The sequence below is a fragment of the Mus caroli genome, unplaced genomic scaffold, assembly GCF_978045245.1.
Source record: "Mus caroli unplaced genomic scaffold, Mus_caroli_1 scaffold_17, whole genome shotgun sequence".
Classification (NCBI taxonomy): Eukaryota; Metazoa; Chordata; class Mammalia; order Rodentia; family Muridae; genus Mus; species Mus caroli.
In genome coordinates, this window is record NW_028227272.1 from 9,006,962 (window position 1) to 9,024,674 (window position 17,713).

Here is a 17,713-nt window from a genome sequence, read left to right on the forward strand (position 1 = left end):
CCTTACCTATAAAATGATATTATTAAATAATATAAAGAAAGGTTTTTACACAGTTAATGGGCCTTCTATTAGCCTCGTTAGCATTTGTCTGAGTGGACTATGTACTAAGGGGAGAAAGGAAAGTAGAATGAAATTCACTCCATCCTCCTGGGTGTCAGGTAATAGCTGAGCGCTTGGGCTATGAGCTATCTCAGAATTACTGAAACAATTACACAGCTGTTTTATTTTCCTTGTTTGTGCATGCATTCCTTGTGGTGTGCGTATGTGTGTCTGTGTGCTTGCATGTATGTGCTAGTGCGTGTGTGTACATGTGGGAACCAGAAGTTAATGCCAAGTAACTTTTTCATTCACTTTCTTTCGGCACTCCAACTCTGCAGCCGCCTGACCAGCACGAACAAGGGACTGTAGTCGGCACATTCCCAGCACTGGAATGGAAGGTGCATGCGACTATGCCTAGCTTTGTATATGGGTTCTGGGACAACAAACTCAAGCCCCTGCTGCTAATACAACCAGCATTTTGCTGAGCCAGCTTTCTAGTCCCATACCCTTGTTTTTCACATTAATTATATGCAGGAGCTTTTATTCTGTACACTTTAGCTAGACTCCCAAGCAGGAACAGTACCGGTGATCTCCCTCTGGAATTTCCTTCAGCTCTTCCATCATCCTCCCTTTACTTCCCCGGGGTTGGAAGTTCAAGGAGGGGAAGTCCTGTGCCATAGACTCAGTATTCTCTGTCTCTCTGTCTCTATCCTCAGACACTCCAGGAGGCAATGCAGACCAGCTTTCAGAGTCTTTTCTTCTCAGGCCCATCTTTATCAAAACTCTGTTGTCTTGCCAACTGGGTCTTTAATATACTAGTGAATAGAGATGAAGAAACTTAGGGGAAAATGCCTGGCAACGATAATAGGTTGACTTAAAAACTGATTATTACTTGGCCTTCAAATGACTTTTCAATGTGAGAAATTTGGCTGTCCCCAATATCACAGATTCCTAGAGTCAGACTGAAAGCAAGACTCAGGATGGCTCCACCACTCTCATGGGATATTATGCCAGGCAAAACCTTTCTGTCTATTGATTTCGTCCTGTCAATCGGGGTTGGAGATACAGATACAGGGGATTCCTGGGTGAACTCATATGTCAAGAAGGTCAAATGTCTCATTAACCTTATGTATTAGTTATATACAAATGGTGTTTTCACTTTTTGATTCTTCCCACCACTACTATTATTGTCATTGTCTTCCTTCTCCCTTGCCTGTGTACCTCCTCCTAGACCATAAGTTCCTAGCTTTACCTAGCATCTGCCAAGCATACATTCCCTAGAGCAAATAGTAATCATAGTAATTCTCTCCCTGTCCCTGTCCCTGTCCCTGTCCCTGTCCCTGTCCCTGTCCCTGTCCCTGTCCCTGTCCCTGTCTCTGTCTCTGTCTCTGTCTCTGTCTCTGTCTCTGTCTCTGTCTCTGTCTCTGTGTTTCTCTCTGACTCTCTCTATGTCTGTCTGTCTGTCGGTCTGACCAAAGGGAAGACAATGTAGACTAGAAAATGCCTTTACCAAATGGTGCCAGGAGAAGAAGTATATATTCATATATTCATGTGTAGAAGTTTAGTTCATTTCAAAATGAATCAAAGGCTTTCATGCACAATGGGAAACTCTAAAGCTGGTAGAGCAAAGCAGAGGAAACACTTGAAGATACAGGCCCAGGCAAGGATTTGTGCAAAAGATTTCAACAGCTCAATAATAAAACCTGACAAGTAGGAGTGCTTCCATAAAAGGCTTCTGTGCAGCCCAGGGGAGGGACAGTAAAGGAAAGAGGAAACCTGAAGGATGGGGGAGAAGTTCTGGCATCTCTCCAGGTCACAAGTCATTAATGTGTAGAGTGTGTAATGAGCTGAAATAAAAACATACCAAACCAAGAATCATTTGATCTAAAACTCAGCAAATTAATTACACAGTTCTCAAAAAAAAAAGTGACATCAATATGATTACCCAAATGTGAACTGAACAAAGAAAACACCAAGTCCGTCCCAACATGGATGGGAAACCCAGGAGGCCTCATTCCAACATGAAGGACTATAAGGAGCCAAGGAAGCCAGAAGAGGGAGGGGGCGTCTTCTTCAGGGAAGAGCACGCAGATTATTTGTCCAGTGCCAAAGAGTCAGAGCTGAAACACAAATATAAATAGCATTGTATTGACTGAACATGTTATATTTAGCAATGTATACACATATATGTACACAATAACATTTGGTGAAAAAAATGAGGTTTTGAATTTGAATGAGAGTTAGCATTGTACATGGGAGGGTCTGGAATGAGCCAAGGGGAACGGAATGTTTTAACTACATTATAAACTCACAAAAGTAAATGGCCAATAATGTTTGACCAATGTTTAGTCTCCATAGCCAACAGGGAAATGTAAATCAAAATGACATGGAGATCCCAACCCACTCCAGTCAGAATCACTATCAAGGAAAGAACAGCAAATGCTGGTGAGGATGCTGGGGAAAGCAGCCTGTCCTCACTGCTGGTAGGAATGCTAACTGTGTGGCCCCAGAATGGAAGTTGCTCAAGAAATGAAGAATGGAACTAGAGTTGATCCCACTCTACTAGTCTGGGTATAAAAACCAAGAAACCGAGGTTAGCATACCACAGAGATGTCTGCACACTGTAGCCTTACTCACAATACCCTATGTATTAGCCTCCATAGCCAACAGTTGAATGAATTAATAAGCGTAATATGTATACACCATAGAGTTTTATTTGGCCACATAGAAGATCAAAGGGTATGCCATTTGCTGGGAAAAGTGTGGAACTGGAGACTCAGAAAGACAAATGTTATATGTCTTCTCTTATATGTAAAAATCTAGAGTTCCAAAATATACACATGATTTGGAAGAAGATAAAGGGGGGTCAGTGGGAATGGGGAAGGCAGGAACAAGACAGGGTAATGGGTGCAAAGCAAGAAAATACATTATATACATACATGAAATGTTAAATTGAAATATATAATTTTATATAATGAGTAATGATAATAAAATTTAAATACATACTTCTCAATCAATGTATTCTAGTGGTTAAAGTTTGTTTCCATTCTTAATATGAACTAAAAATTATAATGTTAGCACATACACATCTCCCCTATAAGTAAAAATATATGAATCAATCAATAAATAGAATGTTGGAGAACAATGGGAGTTGAGTTTATCATTATTGGGGTAGAGAGCTGAGATAAGCAAGTGGATGCATGAATGGTGCATTTGACAATGGACCAATGATGTTAGAGACATCAGAATGCAAGCACGCACAAGTGAATACAGGTACAGGTGGTTGCATATATAGGTATTTACATATGTGCGCATGTGGCTATGTCCTCACACACGGAAATATCCTTTTTATGTCATCTTAGGGATATGAGATGGAACCACACTTCACTTATATACAAATGTTGGTGTCTAATGCTTTTCTCCAGTAAAATGAACCAGATTCTCAGAAAGATGGATGATCTTTGGGCCAGGACAGGATACATATAATATGATCCTAGAGATAGATTGCATTACCAAGAAGCAAACAACGCCACTTCCAGACCTGAAAAAAAAGGAAGTATAGCAAAAGAGTTAATTGGGGAACATAAGACACAATTCATGTATCTACAATGAAAGGGAATGAAAATGAGTGCCAAACTGCACGTCTCTGCTGAGGGGCCACAGTACCCATATTTCTCTGTAGGTGTGGATGATGCATACCTGCTCCCTTAATGATGGATCAAGATGCAGATGGGAGGTGAAAAAGAGGGGCAAGTGGAGAAGTTCACTAATGGAGTAACCCAGCAACCACTGGCACCTGAGCTGGTCCAGCAATAAGTCATTGTTGTGTGCATCCTTTATGTCATCCTATGATGACAGTGTCTGCCTCTGTGCTTTGCTGCCAATAAGCCAAATTGGTTATTGGGAGCAATAAACAATAATTGAATCACAAGAAATGCTCGAGACATATTTCTTTTTTTTTGGTTTCTTTTTTTTTAATGTTTAATATTTTTATTACATATTTTCCTGAGTTACATTTCCAATGCTATCCCAAAAGTCCCCCATAGCGCCCCCCACTTCCCTACCCACCCATTCCCATTCTTTTGGCCCTGACATTCCCCTATATTGGGGCATATAAAGTTTGCAAGTCCAATGGGCCTCTCTTTCCAGTGATGGCCAACTAGGCCATCTTTCGATACATATGCAGCTAGAGACAAGAGCTCCGGGGTTCTGGTTAGTACATCCTGTTGTTCCAACCATAGGGTTGCAGATCCCTTTAGCTCCTTGGGTACTTTCTCTAGCTTCTCCATTGGGAGCCCTGTGATACATCCAATAGCTGACTGTGAACATCCACTCCTGTGTTTGCTAGGCCCCGGCATAGTCTCACAAGAGACAGCTATATTTGGGTCCTTTCAGCAAAATCTTGCTAGTGTATGCAATGGTGTCCGCGTTTAGAAGCTGATTATGGGATGGATCCCTGGATACGGCAGTCTCTAAATGGTCCATCCTTTCATCACAGCTCCGAACTTTGTCTCTGTAACTCCTTCCCTGGGTGTTTTGTTCCCAATTCTAAGAAGGGGCACAGTGTCCACACTTCGGTCTTCATTCTTCTTGAGTTTCATGCGTTTAGCAAATTGTATCTTATATCTTGGATATCCTAAGTTTTGGGCTAATATCCACTTATCAGTGAATACATATTGTGTGAGTTCTTTTGTGATTGTGTTACTTCACTCAAGATGATGCCCTCGAGGTCCATCCATTTGGCTAGGAATTTCATAAAATCATTCTTTTTAATAGCTGAGTAGTACTCCATTGTGTAAATGTACCATAATTTCTGTATCCATTCCTCTATTGAGGGACATCTGGGTTCTTTCCAGCTTCTGGCTATTATAAATAGGGCTGCTATGAACATAGTGGAGCATGTGTCCTTCTTACCGGTTGGGACATCTTCTGGATATATGCCTAGAAGAGGTATTGCTGGATCCTCCGGTAGTACTATGTCCAATTTTCTAAGGAACCGCCAGACTGATTTCCAGAGTGGTTGTACAAGCTTGCAATCCCACCAACAATGGAGGAGTGTTCCTCTTTCTCCACATCCTCGCCAGCATCTGCTGTCACCTGAATTTTTGATCTTAGCCATTCTGACTGGTGTGAGGTGGAATCTCAGAGTTGTTTTGATTTGCATTTCCCTGATGATTAAGGATGTTGAACATTTTTTCAGGTGCTTCTCTGCCATTCGGTATTCCTCAGGTGAGAATTCTTTGTTCAGTTCTGAGCCCCATTTTTTAATGGGGTTATTTGACTTTCTGGAGTCCACCTTCTTGAGTTCTTTATATATATTGGATATTAGTCCCTTATCTGATTTAGGATAGGTGAAGATCCTTTCCCAGTCTGTTGGTGGTTTTTTTGTCTTACTGATGGTGTCTTTAGCCTTGCAAAAGCTTTGCAGTTTCATGAGGTCCCACTTGTCAATTCTCGATCTTACAGCACAAGCCATTACTGTTCTATTCAGGAATTTTTCCCCTGTGCCCATATCTTCAAGGCTTTTCCCCACTTTCTCCTCTATAAGTTTCAGTGTCTCTGGTTTTATGTGAAGTTCCTTGATCCACTTAGACTTGACCTTAGTACAAGGAGATAGGAATGGATCGATTCGCATTCTTCTACATGTTAACAACCAGTTGTGCCAGCACCATTTGTTGAAAATGCTGTCTTTCTTCCACTGGATGTTTTTAGCTCCCTTGTCGAAGATCAAGTGACCATAGGTGTGTGGGTTCATTTCTGGGTCTTCAATTCTATTCCATTGGTCTATTTGTCTGTCACTATACCAGTACCATGCAGTTTTTATCACAATTGCTCTGTAGTAAAGCTTTAGGTCCGGCACGGTGATTCCACCAGAGGTTCTTTTATCCTTGAGAAGAGTTTTTGCTATCCTAGGTTTTTTGTTATTCCAGATGAATTTGCAGATTGCACTTTCTAATTCGTTGAAGAATTGAGTTGGAATTTTGATGGGGATTGCATTGAATCTGTAGATTGCTTTTGGCAAGATAGCCATTTTTACAATGTTGATCCTGCCAATCCATGAGCATGGGAGATCTTTCCATCTTCTGAGATCTTCTATAATTTCTTTCTTCAGAGACTTGAAGTTTTTATTATACAGATCTTTTGTGGAATAGTTTGTGAAGAACTGGGATTAGATCTTCTTTGAAGGTCTGATAGAACTCTGCACTAAACCCATCTGGTCCTGGGCTTTTTTTAGTTGGGAGACTATTAATGACTGCTTCTATTTCTTTGGGGGATATAGGGCTGTTTAGATCATTAACCTGATCTTGATTCAACTTTGGTACCTGGTATCTGTCTAGGAACTTCTCCATTTCATCCAGGTTCTCCAGTTTTGTTGAGTATAGCCTTTGGTAGAAGGATCTGATGGTGTTTTGGATGTCTTCAGGATCTGTTGTTATGTCTCCTTTTTCTTTTCTGATTTTGTTAATTAGGATGCTTTCCCTTTGCCCTCTAGTGAGTCTGGCTAAGGGTTTATCTATCTTGTTGATTTTCTCAAAGAACCATCTCCTCGATTGGTTGATTCTTTGAATAGTTCTTCTTGTTTCCACTTGGTTGATTTCGCCCCTGAGTTTGATTATTTCCTGCCGTCTACTCCTCTTGGGTGAATTTGCTTCCTTTTGTTCTAGTGCTTTTAGGTATGTTGTCAAGCTGCTAATGTGTGCTCTCTCTAGTTTCTTTATGGAGGCACTCAGAGCTATGAGTTTTCCTCTTAGAAATGCTTTCATTACGTCCCATAAGTTTGGGTATGTTGTGGCTTCATTTTCATTGAACTCTAAAAAGTCCTTAATTTCTTTCTTTATTCCTTCCTTGACCAAGGTATCATTGAGAAGAGTGTTGTTCAGTTTCCACGTGAAGGTTGGCTTTCTATTATTTATTTTGTTATTGAAGATCAGCCTTAGTCCATGGTGATCTGATTGGATGCATGGGACAATTTCAATATTTTTGTATCTGTTGAGGCCTGTTTTGTGACCAATTATGTGGTCAATTTTGGAGAAGGTACCATGAGGTGCTGAAAAGAAGGTATATCCTTTTGTTTTAGGATAGAATGTTCTGTAGATATCTGCCAGATCCATTTGATTCATAATTTCTGTTAGTTTCACTGTGTCCCTGTTTAGTTTCTGTTTCCATGATCTGTCCATTGGTGAAAGTGGTGTGTTGAAGTCTCCCACTATTATTGTATGAGGTGCAATGTGTGCTTTGAGATTTACTAAAGTTTCTTTAATGAATGTGGCTGCCTTTGTATTTGGAGCATAGATATTCAGGATTGATAGTTCCTCTTGGAAGATTTTACCTTTGCTGAGTATGAAGTGTCCCTCCCTGTCTTTTTTAATGACTTTGGGTTGGAAGTCAATCTTATCAGATATTAGAATGGCTACTCCAGCTTGTTTCTTCATACCCTTTGCTTGGAAAATTGTTTTCCAGCCTTTCATTCTGAGGTAGTGTCTATCTTTTTCTCTGAGATGAGTTTCCTGTAAGCAGCAAAATGTTGGGTCTTGTTTGTGTAGCCAGTTTGTTAGTCTATGTCTTTTTATCGGGGAGTTGAGTCCATTGATATTAAGAGATATTAAGGAAAAGTAATTGTTGTTTCCTGTTATTTTTGTTGTTAAAGTTGGCATTCTGTTCTTGTGGCTGTCTTCTTTTAGGTTTGTTGAGGGATTACCTTCTTGTTGTTTCTAGGGCGTGGTTCCTGTCCTTGTATTGGTTTTTTTCTGTTATTATCCTTTGAAGGGTTGGATTCGTGGAGAGATAATGTGTGAATTTGGTTTTGTTGTGGAATACTTTGGTTTCTCCATCTATGTTAATTGAGAGTTTGGCTGGGTATAGTAGCCTGGGCTGGAGTTTGTGTTCTTTTAGTGTCTGTATAACATCCGTCCAGGATCTTCTGGCTTTCATAGTCTCTGGTGAGAAATCTGGTGTAATTCTGATAGGCTTGCCTTTATATGTTACTTGGCCTTTTTCTCTTACTGCTTTTAGTATTCTATCTTTATTTAGAGCCTTTGTTGTTCTGATTATTATGTGTCAGGAGGTATTTCTTTTCTGGTCCAGTCTATTTGAAGTTCTGTAGGCTTCTTGTATGTTCATGGGCATCTCTTTCTTTAGATTTGCGAAGTTTTCTTCTATAATTTTGTTGAAGATGTTTGCTGGTCCTTTGAGTTGAAAATCTTCATTCTCATCCACTCCTATTATCCGTAGGTTTGGTCTTCTCATTGTGTCCTGTATTTCTTGGATGCTTTGAGTTAGGATCTTTTTGCATTTTACATTTTCCTTGATTGTTGTGCCGATGTTCTCTATGGAGTCTTCTGCACCTGAGATTCTCTCTTCAATCTCTTGTATTCTGTTGCTGATGCTCGTATCTATGGTTCCAGATTTCTTTCCTAGGGTTTCTATCTCCAGTGTTGCCTCATTTTGGGTTTTCTTTATTGTGTCTACTTCCCTTTTTAGGTCTAGTATGGTTTTGTTCATTTCCATCATCTGTTTGGTTGTGTTTTCCTGTTTTTCTGTAAGGACTTCTACCTGTTTGATTATGTTATCCTGTTTTTCTTTAAGGATTTGTAACTCTTTAGCAGTGTTCTCCTGCAATTCTTTAAGGGATTTTTGTGCTTCCTCTTTACTGTCTTCTACCTGTTTACCAGTGTTCCTTTGTATTTCTTTAAGTGTGTTATTAAAGTCCTTCTTGAAGTCCTCTACCATCATCATGAGATATTCTTTTAGATCCGTGTCTAGCTTTTCCGGTGTGTTGGGGTGCCCTGGACTGGGCAAAGTGGGAGTGCTGGGTTCTGATGATGGTGAGTGGTCTTGGTTTCTGTTAGTAAGATTATTACGTTTACCTTTCGCCATCTGGTAATCTCTGGGGTTAGTTGTTGTCGTTGTCACTGTTTAAAGATTGGAGCAGAAGCTGTGTTCCACTCACCAGCAGTCTCAAAATCCTGTGGCGGGGGTCGTGGGTAGCTGGTGGGTGTCAGCCGACCCTGTGCTCTAGCTACCCAGGTGCTGGTCCGGCCGGAAGAGGCCTGTGGTCCTACTCAGGCCGGTTTTCTGCTTCCCTAACTAATGCAGTCTCAGGTCCCGCGCGCAATTGGATTGGAGCAGAAGCTGTGTTCCACTCACCAGAAGTCTTAAGATCCTGTGGCGGGTGTTGTGGGTAGCTGGCGAGTGTCAGCCGACCCTGGGCCCTAGCTACCCTGGCGGTTTTCTGACCGGAGAGGCTTGTGGCCCTATTCAGGCCGGATTTCTGCCTCCCCAACCAAAGCAGTCTCAGGTCCCGTGTGATTGGACTGGAGCAGAAGCTGTGTTCCACTCACCAGCAGTCTCAAAATCCTGTGGCAGGGGTCGTGGGTAGCTGGCGGGTGTCAGCCGACCCTGCTCTCTAGCTACCCAGGTGCTGGTCCGGCCGGAAGAGCGACATATTTCTTTTAATTGGCATTCAACTAGGTACCCACCAAACCATGATCCTAAACACCAAAGATATCAAAATTGCACAGTCTGAGAAACTGTCATGGCCAAAGTAGATGATGGAGACATGATTCAATTTAATATGGTGCTGGAATGGGATTCTGGAACACAAGAAAAAGGCATTGTTAAGAGTGAAGGGAACCTTAATGAGGGGTGAACATTTGTTAGGTAACCTATCAGTGTTGACTCATGGATTATAGCATCCCTGAAGAACAGGTTCTTAAGAGAGAAACTGGGTCAAGGGCAATACTGGATGTTTCTGTACCACTTTGTAAGTATTTTAGTAGATTTAAAACTAGGGTCTGGAGCAGAGCCTCAGCAGTTAGGAGCAGTTGTTCTTTCAGGGGACCAAGGTTGATTTGCAACACCCACGTGGCAGCTCACAACTGCCTATAACTCCAGTTCCATGGTATCTGACACCCTATTCTGGCATCCTTGAGTACTAGGGACACACATAGTCACCTACATACATGAAGGCAAAACATTCATCCACAGAAAAGAAAAAATATCTGTTCTTCAACAAAAGCTAACAGAGGCTGGGGAGAATCAGTCAATGAAGTGCTTGCCTTGCAAGCACAAGGACCTAGTCTGATCCTTGACACTCTAAAAAGAAAGGATGGACTGAGTAGAGCTGAGACAGAGGAGCTGGAGATAAGAGAATCCCTGGCCAGCCAGTCTAGCCGATCAATGAGCTCCAGGTTCAATGAGAAACCCTGACTAAACAAATACAGTAGAAAGTAGTGGAGGAAGACATCTGACCCTGCCCTTCGGCCTCCCCTTGCACACCCACACCTGCACGTCAACATGAACTTGTATGCACATGCACACAGCCCTTATTGACGGGGCTAATAGCATAAGTAAAGGAGACAGCATTTTGGAAGGCCCCTCCTGAGGACCATCAGAGCAGCACTTTTGGAGCTTCCAGTGTATTTCTGTGCTGCTCCCCCTCATGGAATGTCTTGGGGCTCTTCATGTTGTTACTCCTTCCAAAAAAAAAAAAAAAATCAGTGGTCATTTGTCTTCTCAGCACAGAAACCCAGAGCATCCTCTCTGTGTTTGTAACTGGATTTTTTTTTTTAACCCTAACTGACATGATCTGAATTTCATCCACTGTATTTCTACTGAGTACTGAGGATGCCTCATGATAATGGCGTGTCTAAGGTGGTTTCCCTTGGTGTAAGGATACCAGATGCTTCCAATTAGAGTAATCATGCCTTGACTTTCTTTGAGAATGATTGTCAGATACACGAGGCCCCTTTCTGTCTTAGAAGAAAAGTGCAGGATGTCAGTAGCTTCTTGCATGATAATGGAGTTTGTTGATGGAGCGTGGCTAGCATCACAGAACAGCAAAAGCTCTGGAGGCTGTAATGAACTGTAAAATTATAAGCACGTGGGCTACTTTTTTATGTTGGGTAGAGAGTTTCTATGCAGGCACATGAGATCTCTCTTGAATTGAGGTGTATCTAGAAGGAAAATCACTCTTCCAAGAGAAAGACATTGCTAGTGTCAGTGGATTTCTCTATAGCCATATGCATTTAGTATAGATATTTAGATATTTAGATATGTGTGTGTATTTACACACACAACCATAGATAATACAGTCAAACATTTATATTTCTTTTCTTATCTTGATCACAGCATTTCAGAGTATAACCTAAATCTCACCTGCTTTGTATTCTTCATTCACACTGGTTGTCCTTTTTTAAAAAATTGTTAGTTTCTTTATTTACATTTCAAATGTTATCCCCTTTCCCGGTTTCCTTCCCTCCTGGAAATACCCTATTACATCAACCCTCCCCCTGCTTCTGAGGGTGTTCCTCCACCCACCCACCCACCCACTCCCACCTCCCTGACCTTGATTATCCTACACTGGGGCATCTATAGAGCCATCATAGGACCAAGGACCTTTCCTTCCACTGATGCATGACAAGGCCATCTTCTGCTACATATGCAGCTGGAGCCATGTGTATTCCATTGATGATTGCTTAGTTCCTGGGAGCTCTGGGGGGGGGGGTCTGTTTGGTTGATATTGATGTTCTTCCTATGGGGTTGCAAGCCCCTTCAACTCCTTCAATCCTTTCTCTAACTCTTCTACTGGGGACCCCATGCTCAGTCCAATGGTTGGCTATGAATATCTGCCTCTGTATTTGTAAGGCTCTGACAGAACCTCTCAGGGGACAGCCATATCAGGCTCCTTTCAGCATGCACTTCTTGGCATTCACAATAGTGTCTGGGTTGGTAACTGTATATGGGATGAATACCCAGGTGGGACAGTCTCTGGGTGGCCTTTTCTTCAGTCTTTGCTCAACACTTTATCTCCATATTTGCTTCTGTGAGTATTTTGTTCCCCCTGCTAAGAAGGACTGAAGCAACCACACTTTGGTCTTCCTTCTTCTCAACCTTCATGTGGTCTGTGAATTGTATCCTGGTTATTTGGAGCTTTGGGGATAATATCCACTTAGCAGTGGGTGCATACCATGTGTGTTCTTTTGCGATTGGGTTACCTCACTCAGGATGATATTTTCTAGTTCTATCCATTTGCCTAAAAATTTCCTGAATTCATCATTTTTAATAGCTGCATAATACTCCATTGTGTAAATAAATGTACCACATTTTCTGTATCTATTCCTCTGTTAAAGGACATCTGTGTTCTTTCCAGCTCCTGGCTATTATAAATAAGGCCACTATGAACATAGTGGAGCATGTGTCCTTATTACATGTTGGAGCATCTTCTGGGTATATGACCAGGAGTGGTATAGTTGGTCCCTCAGGTAGTACTATGTCCAATTTTCTGAGGAACCACCAAACTGATTTCCAGAGTGGTTGTACCAGCTTGCAATCCTGATTGTTCTGTTTTCCTTACATACCAATCTGGGCTTTCCTCTCCTCTGCCTATTTTGTGTCTCCCTTGCTGAGTACATTGTCAGGGAGGATTTAAACCGAGCAACAGGCTATGAAGTCTAACCTCTCGTTTTGTCTACGAAAACAAAAATAATGCTTCAAAGCCCAGCTACACAAGTGTCTAACAGTTCTTGATCATTTCCTTGAGGGTGGGAATTTTAATATTTCTGAATATCGCATGCCTGGAAGCTAGCACAGAATAGCTATGTAAGTCTGCCAGCAAGTCACTTCATGTGCTTCTAAATGTGAAGCAGGAGCGTGACTTGGGGCAGCTTCATTTTTTCTTTTGAGAAGATTCATTTTGGTGGGTCCTCTCTGTCATACTTACTTATTATGCTCAATAACCATTTGATGCCCTTGAGGTAGCATGAAACTTTGCAGAAATACTTTAAAAGTAAGGACTCTGTAATGGAATGTTAAGTATTTTGTTTAATAATATAAAATCTGTTCCAATATGTCCTGTGAGCAACATCTCTCCAAGGCTTTCCCCTCTTTTAATGAAATGGTTAGCATTTCCTTGGTGATCTGAGAAATAGGATTTGAGTATAGTGGTGAGGGTCCAAGGCATAGGGACAAAGAGAATGAAGGGCCAGTTTCACCCTGGGGGAACTGACTTGGAGGCTGTCAGTTGTAACTAAACAAGCTAGTGGTTGAGATCTCTTCCTGGTGGGACAAAAAGCCTTGGCATGGAATCATTAGTTAATTAGTTTACTAATGTTCTTGGGCTTTTTAAAATTAACCATTCAATCTTTAAAGCTTTATTTCATCTTATTTTTAATTAAAACATAATGATTTTACATACCTAGGGGTGTGGTACCTGGATACATGTAATGATTAAATTATGGTGATCAACATATTTGTAACCTCAAACAATTTATCATATCTTTGTGATGAGAACATGAGAAATCATTTTATTTACATTTTGTAGCTAGACAATGCATTGTTGTTAATAGTCACCCTACTGTGAGACAAGGATTATAAAAGGACTAAGTTCTATCCATTATAAAACTTTGGCTTTGTACCTGTTAACCAAGTTCTCCCTTGCCCCTCTCCCGGGTCTCTATCTTTGAGTTTCTACAGCAGCTGTTATCAAGCCAGGGGGCAAGAGAATTGTCATGTACACACACACACAAAGGGAATATAAAATGGCCATACAAGGATGAAGATGTTAGTGGAAGTATAGACAGGGGTGACCAAACAAAAGCCCTTGAGCCAAAATTGGTGTCACCTGGTTTTGAAAATAAAATTTTACAAAATAGACATACATAGTTCTCTGTATCATGCCCAGTCTAGTGTCACCCTATCATGACAACAGAGGCTTGCAAAGCCCAAACTTTTGGCTTTGATTGGGAAAACTGTCCCAATCCAGGGTGAGCTCTGAAGCACCCACTGATCTCTCCATAGTCACTCCACCTTGAAGAAAGTGCCTGCACTTAGTGCCTTAATGTCAGTGAGGCACTGGTTGTAGAGCAGCCAGGTGTTGAAGAAGAGATGTGTGAAATGCAGAAAGCCCAGCATGGTGTCTCCATCAGCTGAGAGCAAGGCTCTGCATACTAACAGCTGTATGGGCTGTCAGCAACTAAGGGTTACAGAAGCTGGGAAGTGAGTGTGAATGCAGGCTAATGGGATCTCATGACATAGCTCCAGCGTCTAGCAGCGTGCATGTTGATGAACATAGGTGCTCTTTGAAGCTGGAGACATCCTACCAGACTCCCTGGTTGAGTCTGGGTCCTAATTGGCTCTTCTGGATTGACCGTCTTTGTCTTCTGGACCCCATTTCATTGTTGTCAAGGTGGGGTCTTTGAACTAGCCGTCTAGGCTCTGTCAGTCTCTGCTGCCTCATCCTGTTCTGCTTTCTCTATACTGTACTTTTCAGCCATGCGTGCCTAGAGACCAGGGACCACTTTCCAGGCACTGAGTTTGAACCTGAACCTATCACTTTCCTCCGGTGGCAACCTACCAGCTCTTTCCTCAGCCCATAACATGTCTCTAGTGCATCCCTCATTGGCCACACCTGACTGATATTCTATTTTTCCTTCAGATCTCATCTCAGAATGCATCTATACAATGAACCTTCTGGAAATTCCCTTCCCATGGTATTTTGTCCCCACGCATAGCCAATATTCAGCATGTGCTTTATAATCTTTTGTTTAGCTTATGCAAACCTTGGTGTGCAGAAATAGGCACATTTTCTTTTGTAAGATAAACACTATACTGTTTGTACTGCCTCTCATGCTTCCTATGCAGTCTCTGGAAACTCCCTAGACAGGTCGTGTGGATTTACTTTGAAACCTTTTTTTTTTCCTCCTAAGAGTTGCACGAGTTTCTACCATATGCATGTATAACCGATGCACAAAATGCATATGTAATTTTTAAAAATGAATTCCCATATAGTAGTTCATTTTTCCACTTTACAGTAAAAAACAAACTACAATAGACTAGTGCAAAAAGCATTTGTGAGCAAAAATCTATACATTCTGGCAATTACATATTTCTGTAGGTTTGGTCACATGACATGTCATTGTATGCTTTGCATATACATGTACTATAATTTTCAGCTACCCATGTACTACTAACCCTAGACAGGAAGACCCTGGGAGCTTGCCAGCCAGCCTGGCAACAAAACTAAACATCTCATTCAATGAGAGACCTTGTCTCAAAGGAATAAGGTGGAGAACAGAGAGGTGACACCCAACATCGTGCTCACAGATTTAAGAACAAACAAAATTTGGGTAGCAAGATGTTTAACTTCAGTAACATTCAAAGAAGTAGGACTCAGAAGAGCTCTTAGAGCCTAACCTTTTGCCAAGAAGCTGACAAACATTAAGAGGACTGTAGGTCACCAGCGATGGCAAAGGTGCTGGGAACAGAGAGGCCACATGAGCTTTTGGTCATTGTAGTCTGCTCAGCCCACTATACCTGCAGGAGTGAACCTAGCACAAAGCAAATTTAGATGATTCCCGCCTTCTTGACATGGGTGCTGAGAATTGAACTGATGCCACTCAGCTACTTTTCCAGGTCACAAATTTTGTTATTTTAAAATATTTCTTTTAATTCTAATCCTGGGTCCCTGTGTATGTCTGTGTGTGGGTGTGTGCATATTAGTTAAAGTTCCCAGGTAGGCCAGAGACATTGAATGCCCCTGGAGCTGGAATTACAGTTATTTGTAAGCTGCTAAATATGGGTGCTGAGATTCAAAGGAGCTTATCTCAGGCCATGGCTTTGCCCAGAACCAGCTGGTTATTTGAAACTATGCAACTATGGCCAAGGTGGCTGAGCTAAAAGCCTAGGTTCTGAGTCTTACCATGAGTATAGATGGTATGGGTTCTGAGTTTTCTACAACAGCCTAATGGGGTGTTAACCGCTGGGCCATTTCTCTACTGCCCCCACATACTGTTTTGATGCACAAGGTCCTGCACAGTGATGGGAACTTGACACATTATCGTTCTATCTGATGCTTGGTCACTCATGAGCACAGTGTGGGAAGAGTTTTAGGATGGAGGTATAAGATGATGGTGGGGTGGTTGGAAGGTCTTGCTTTTTTTTCACGACCATTTTTTCTATTCATTTTCAGATACCACTCAGATGAACAACGCAGTGCCCACTTCTCCTCTGCTCCAGCAGATGGGACACCCACATTCATACCCCAACCTGGGTCAGATTTCTAATCCATATGAACAGCAGCCTCCAGGCAAAGAGCTCAACAAGTATGCCTCCTTAAAGGCAGTAGGTAAGGGGATTCTATATGAATCTGTTTTCTTTCTCCTCTCTCCTTTATTCAGCCTTTCCCTATGAAGTTTTTTCCTTTTATTTTTATTTCTTTATTATACCTATTTCTTTACTTATCTATCATCTATCTGCTTATCATTTATTGTTTTATTTATTATCTGTTTATCATATATATGTGTGTGTATGTCTATGAACCAATTTATGTATGAATCTATGTATATGTCTATGCATGTAGAAATCTATAATGCATGTATATATGTGTCTGCCTACCTACCTATCTATTTCTACATATATGTGCCTATTTATGAATTATTTATCTATTTGCCTATCTATCATCATCAATCTATATCTATGTACATATATGTATTTATGAATCTGTCATCTATCATCTGTATCTATGCATCATCTATCATTTTTCTATCTATCTATCTATCATCTATCTATCTATCTATCTATCTATCATCTATCTATCTATCTATCTATCTATCTATCTATCTATCTATCTATCTATCATCTATCTATCTATCTATCTATCATCTATCTATCTATCTATCTATCTATCAATTATCTATCTATCTATCTATCTATCTATCTATCATCTATCTATCTATCTATCTATCTATCTATCTATCTATCTATCATCTATCTATCTATCTATCTATCTATCTATCTATCTATCTATCTATAATCAGGACTCCCACAGCTATTTCCTTGAACCTAATTAAGTCCTGTCTTGCTGTATGGTGCAGGTTGATCACCTGGGGCACCTATTTAGTGAGAACTCTTTCCAGGGGAGAAAGACCTGGATACTCCAGTGGTTTCCTTATGGTTTCTGCCCTTCTGGCTATTTACAAGTCCGCAGTTTTCCAGGCAATCCTTAAGAGCCTCAGATGTAGAATCCAGTATATGATGAGTCTTAGAAATACCTTGACTTTTAACAAGATACTCCCCATCACCTATGCATCCTCTGCCATCTCTAATAAGCTTATGGCTAGTGCACAAGCTTAGCCTAGGTAGTTTCTCTCCTTCAGAGGATAGCATTTCCTGGGAAAGGATGGTCTAGACAGTAGACTGCAGAGCTATTATAAATTTTGTTCTTACCGTAGAGTGTACAACATTATGTTTGACTTCTTATGCATATTGTCTTAGTGACTCATGGAAGAGAACTCAGTAGCTCGATAATTAGAATAAGGAATTGAGAGGTGATTCTACAGATCCAACAGCAGCAGTAACAGAGTGGAGAACTGACCAGGTGCTTCTGTCACCCAATACCAATCTCCCTCCCATGTCTCCCCAGTCTCTTCCACAAGAGCATGGCAATTTGCTCTCAGACACATTCTACTGGATGAAGATTCATCCAGAGCAAAGTTGTCAGTTCCTGACTAGTGCCTGGTTATGACAACTCAGGTTCTCAATGACGGATGCAGAGTATCAGAATCACCTGATGTGGTAAGCAGCACCGAGGCCACAGGCCATCTTGGAGATTCTAACTGAGGAGGTTAAGAATGTAATTCATCACATGCTTATGGACACTTGATAAAATAAATAGGAC

The 17,713-nt window shown here is 41.2% G+C and overlaps 1 protein-coding gene across 2 annotated transcripts in view; it reads left to right on the forward strand.

The window, feature by feature from the left end:
- Shisa9 (shisa family member 9) overlaps positions 1-17,713 on the forward strand; it is a 300,023-nt gene that overhangs the window by 258,063 nt on the left and 24,247 nt on the right. For both annotated transcript variants that reach the window (XM_021185450.2, XM_021185451.2), the window contains exon 3: positions 16,007-16,162. In XM_021185450.2, coding sequence (XP_021041109.1) covers positions 16,007-16,162 — 156 coding nt within the window. The remainder of the gene's footprint in view (positions 1-16,006; positions 16,163-17,713) is intronic.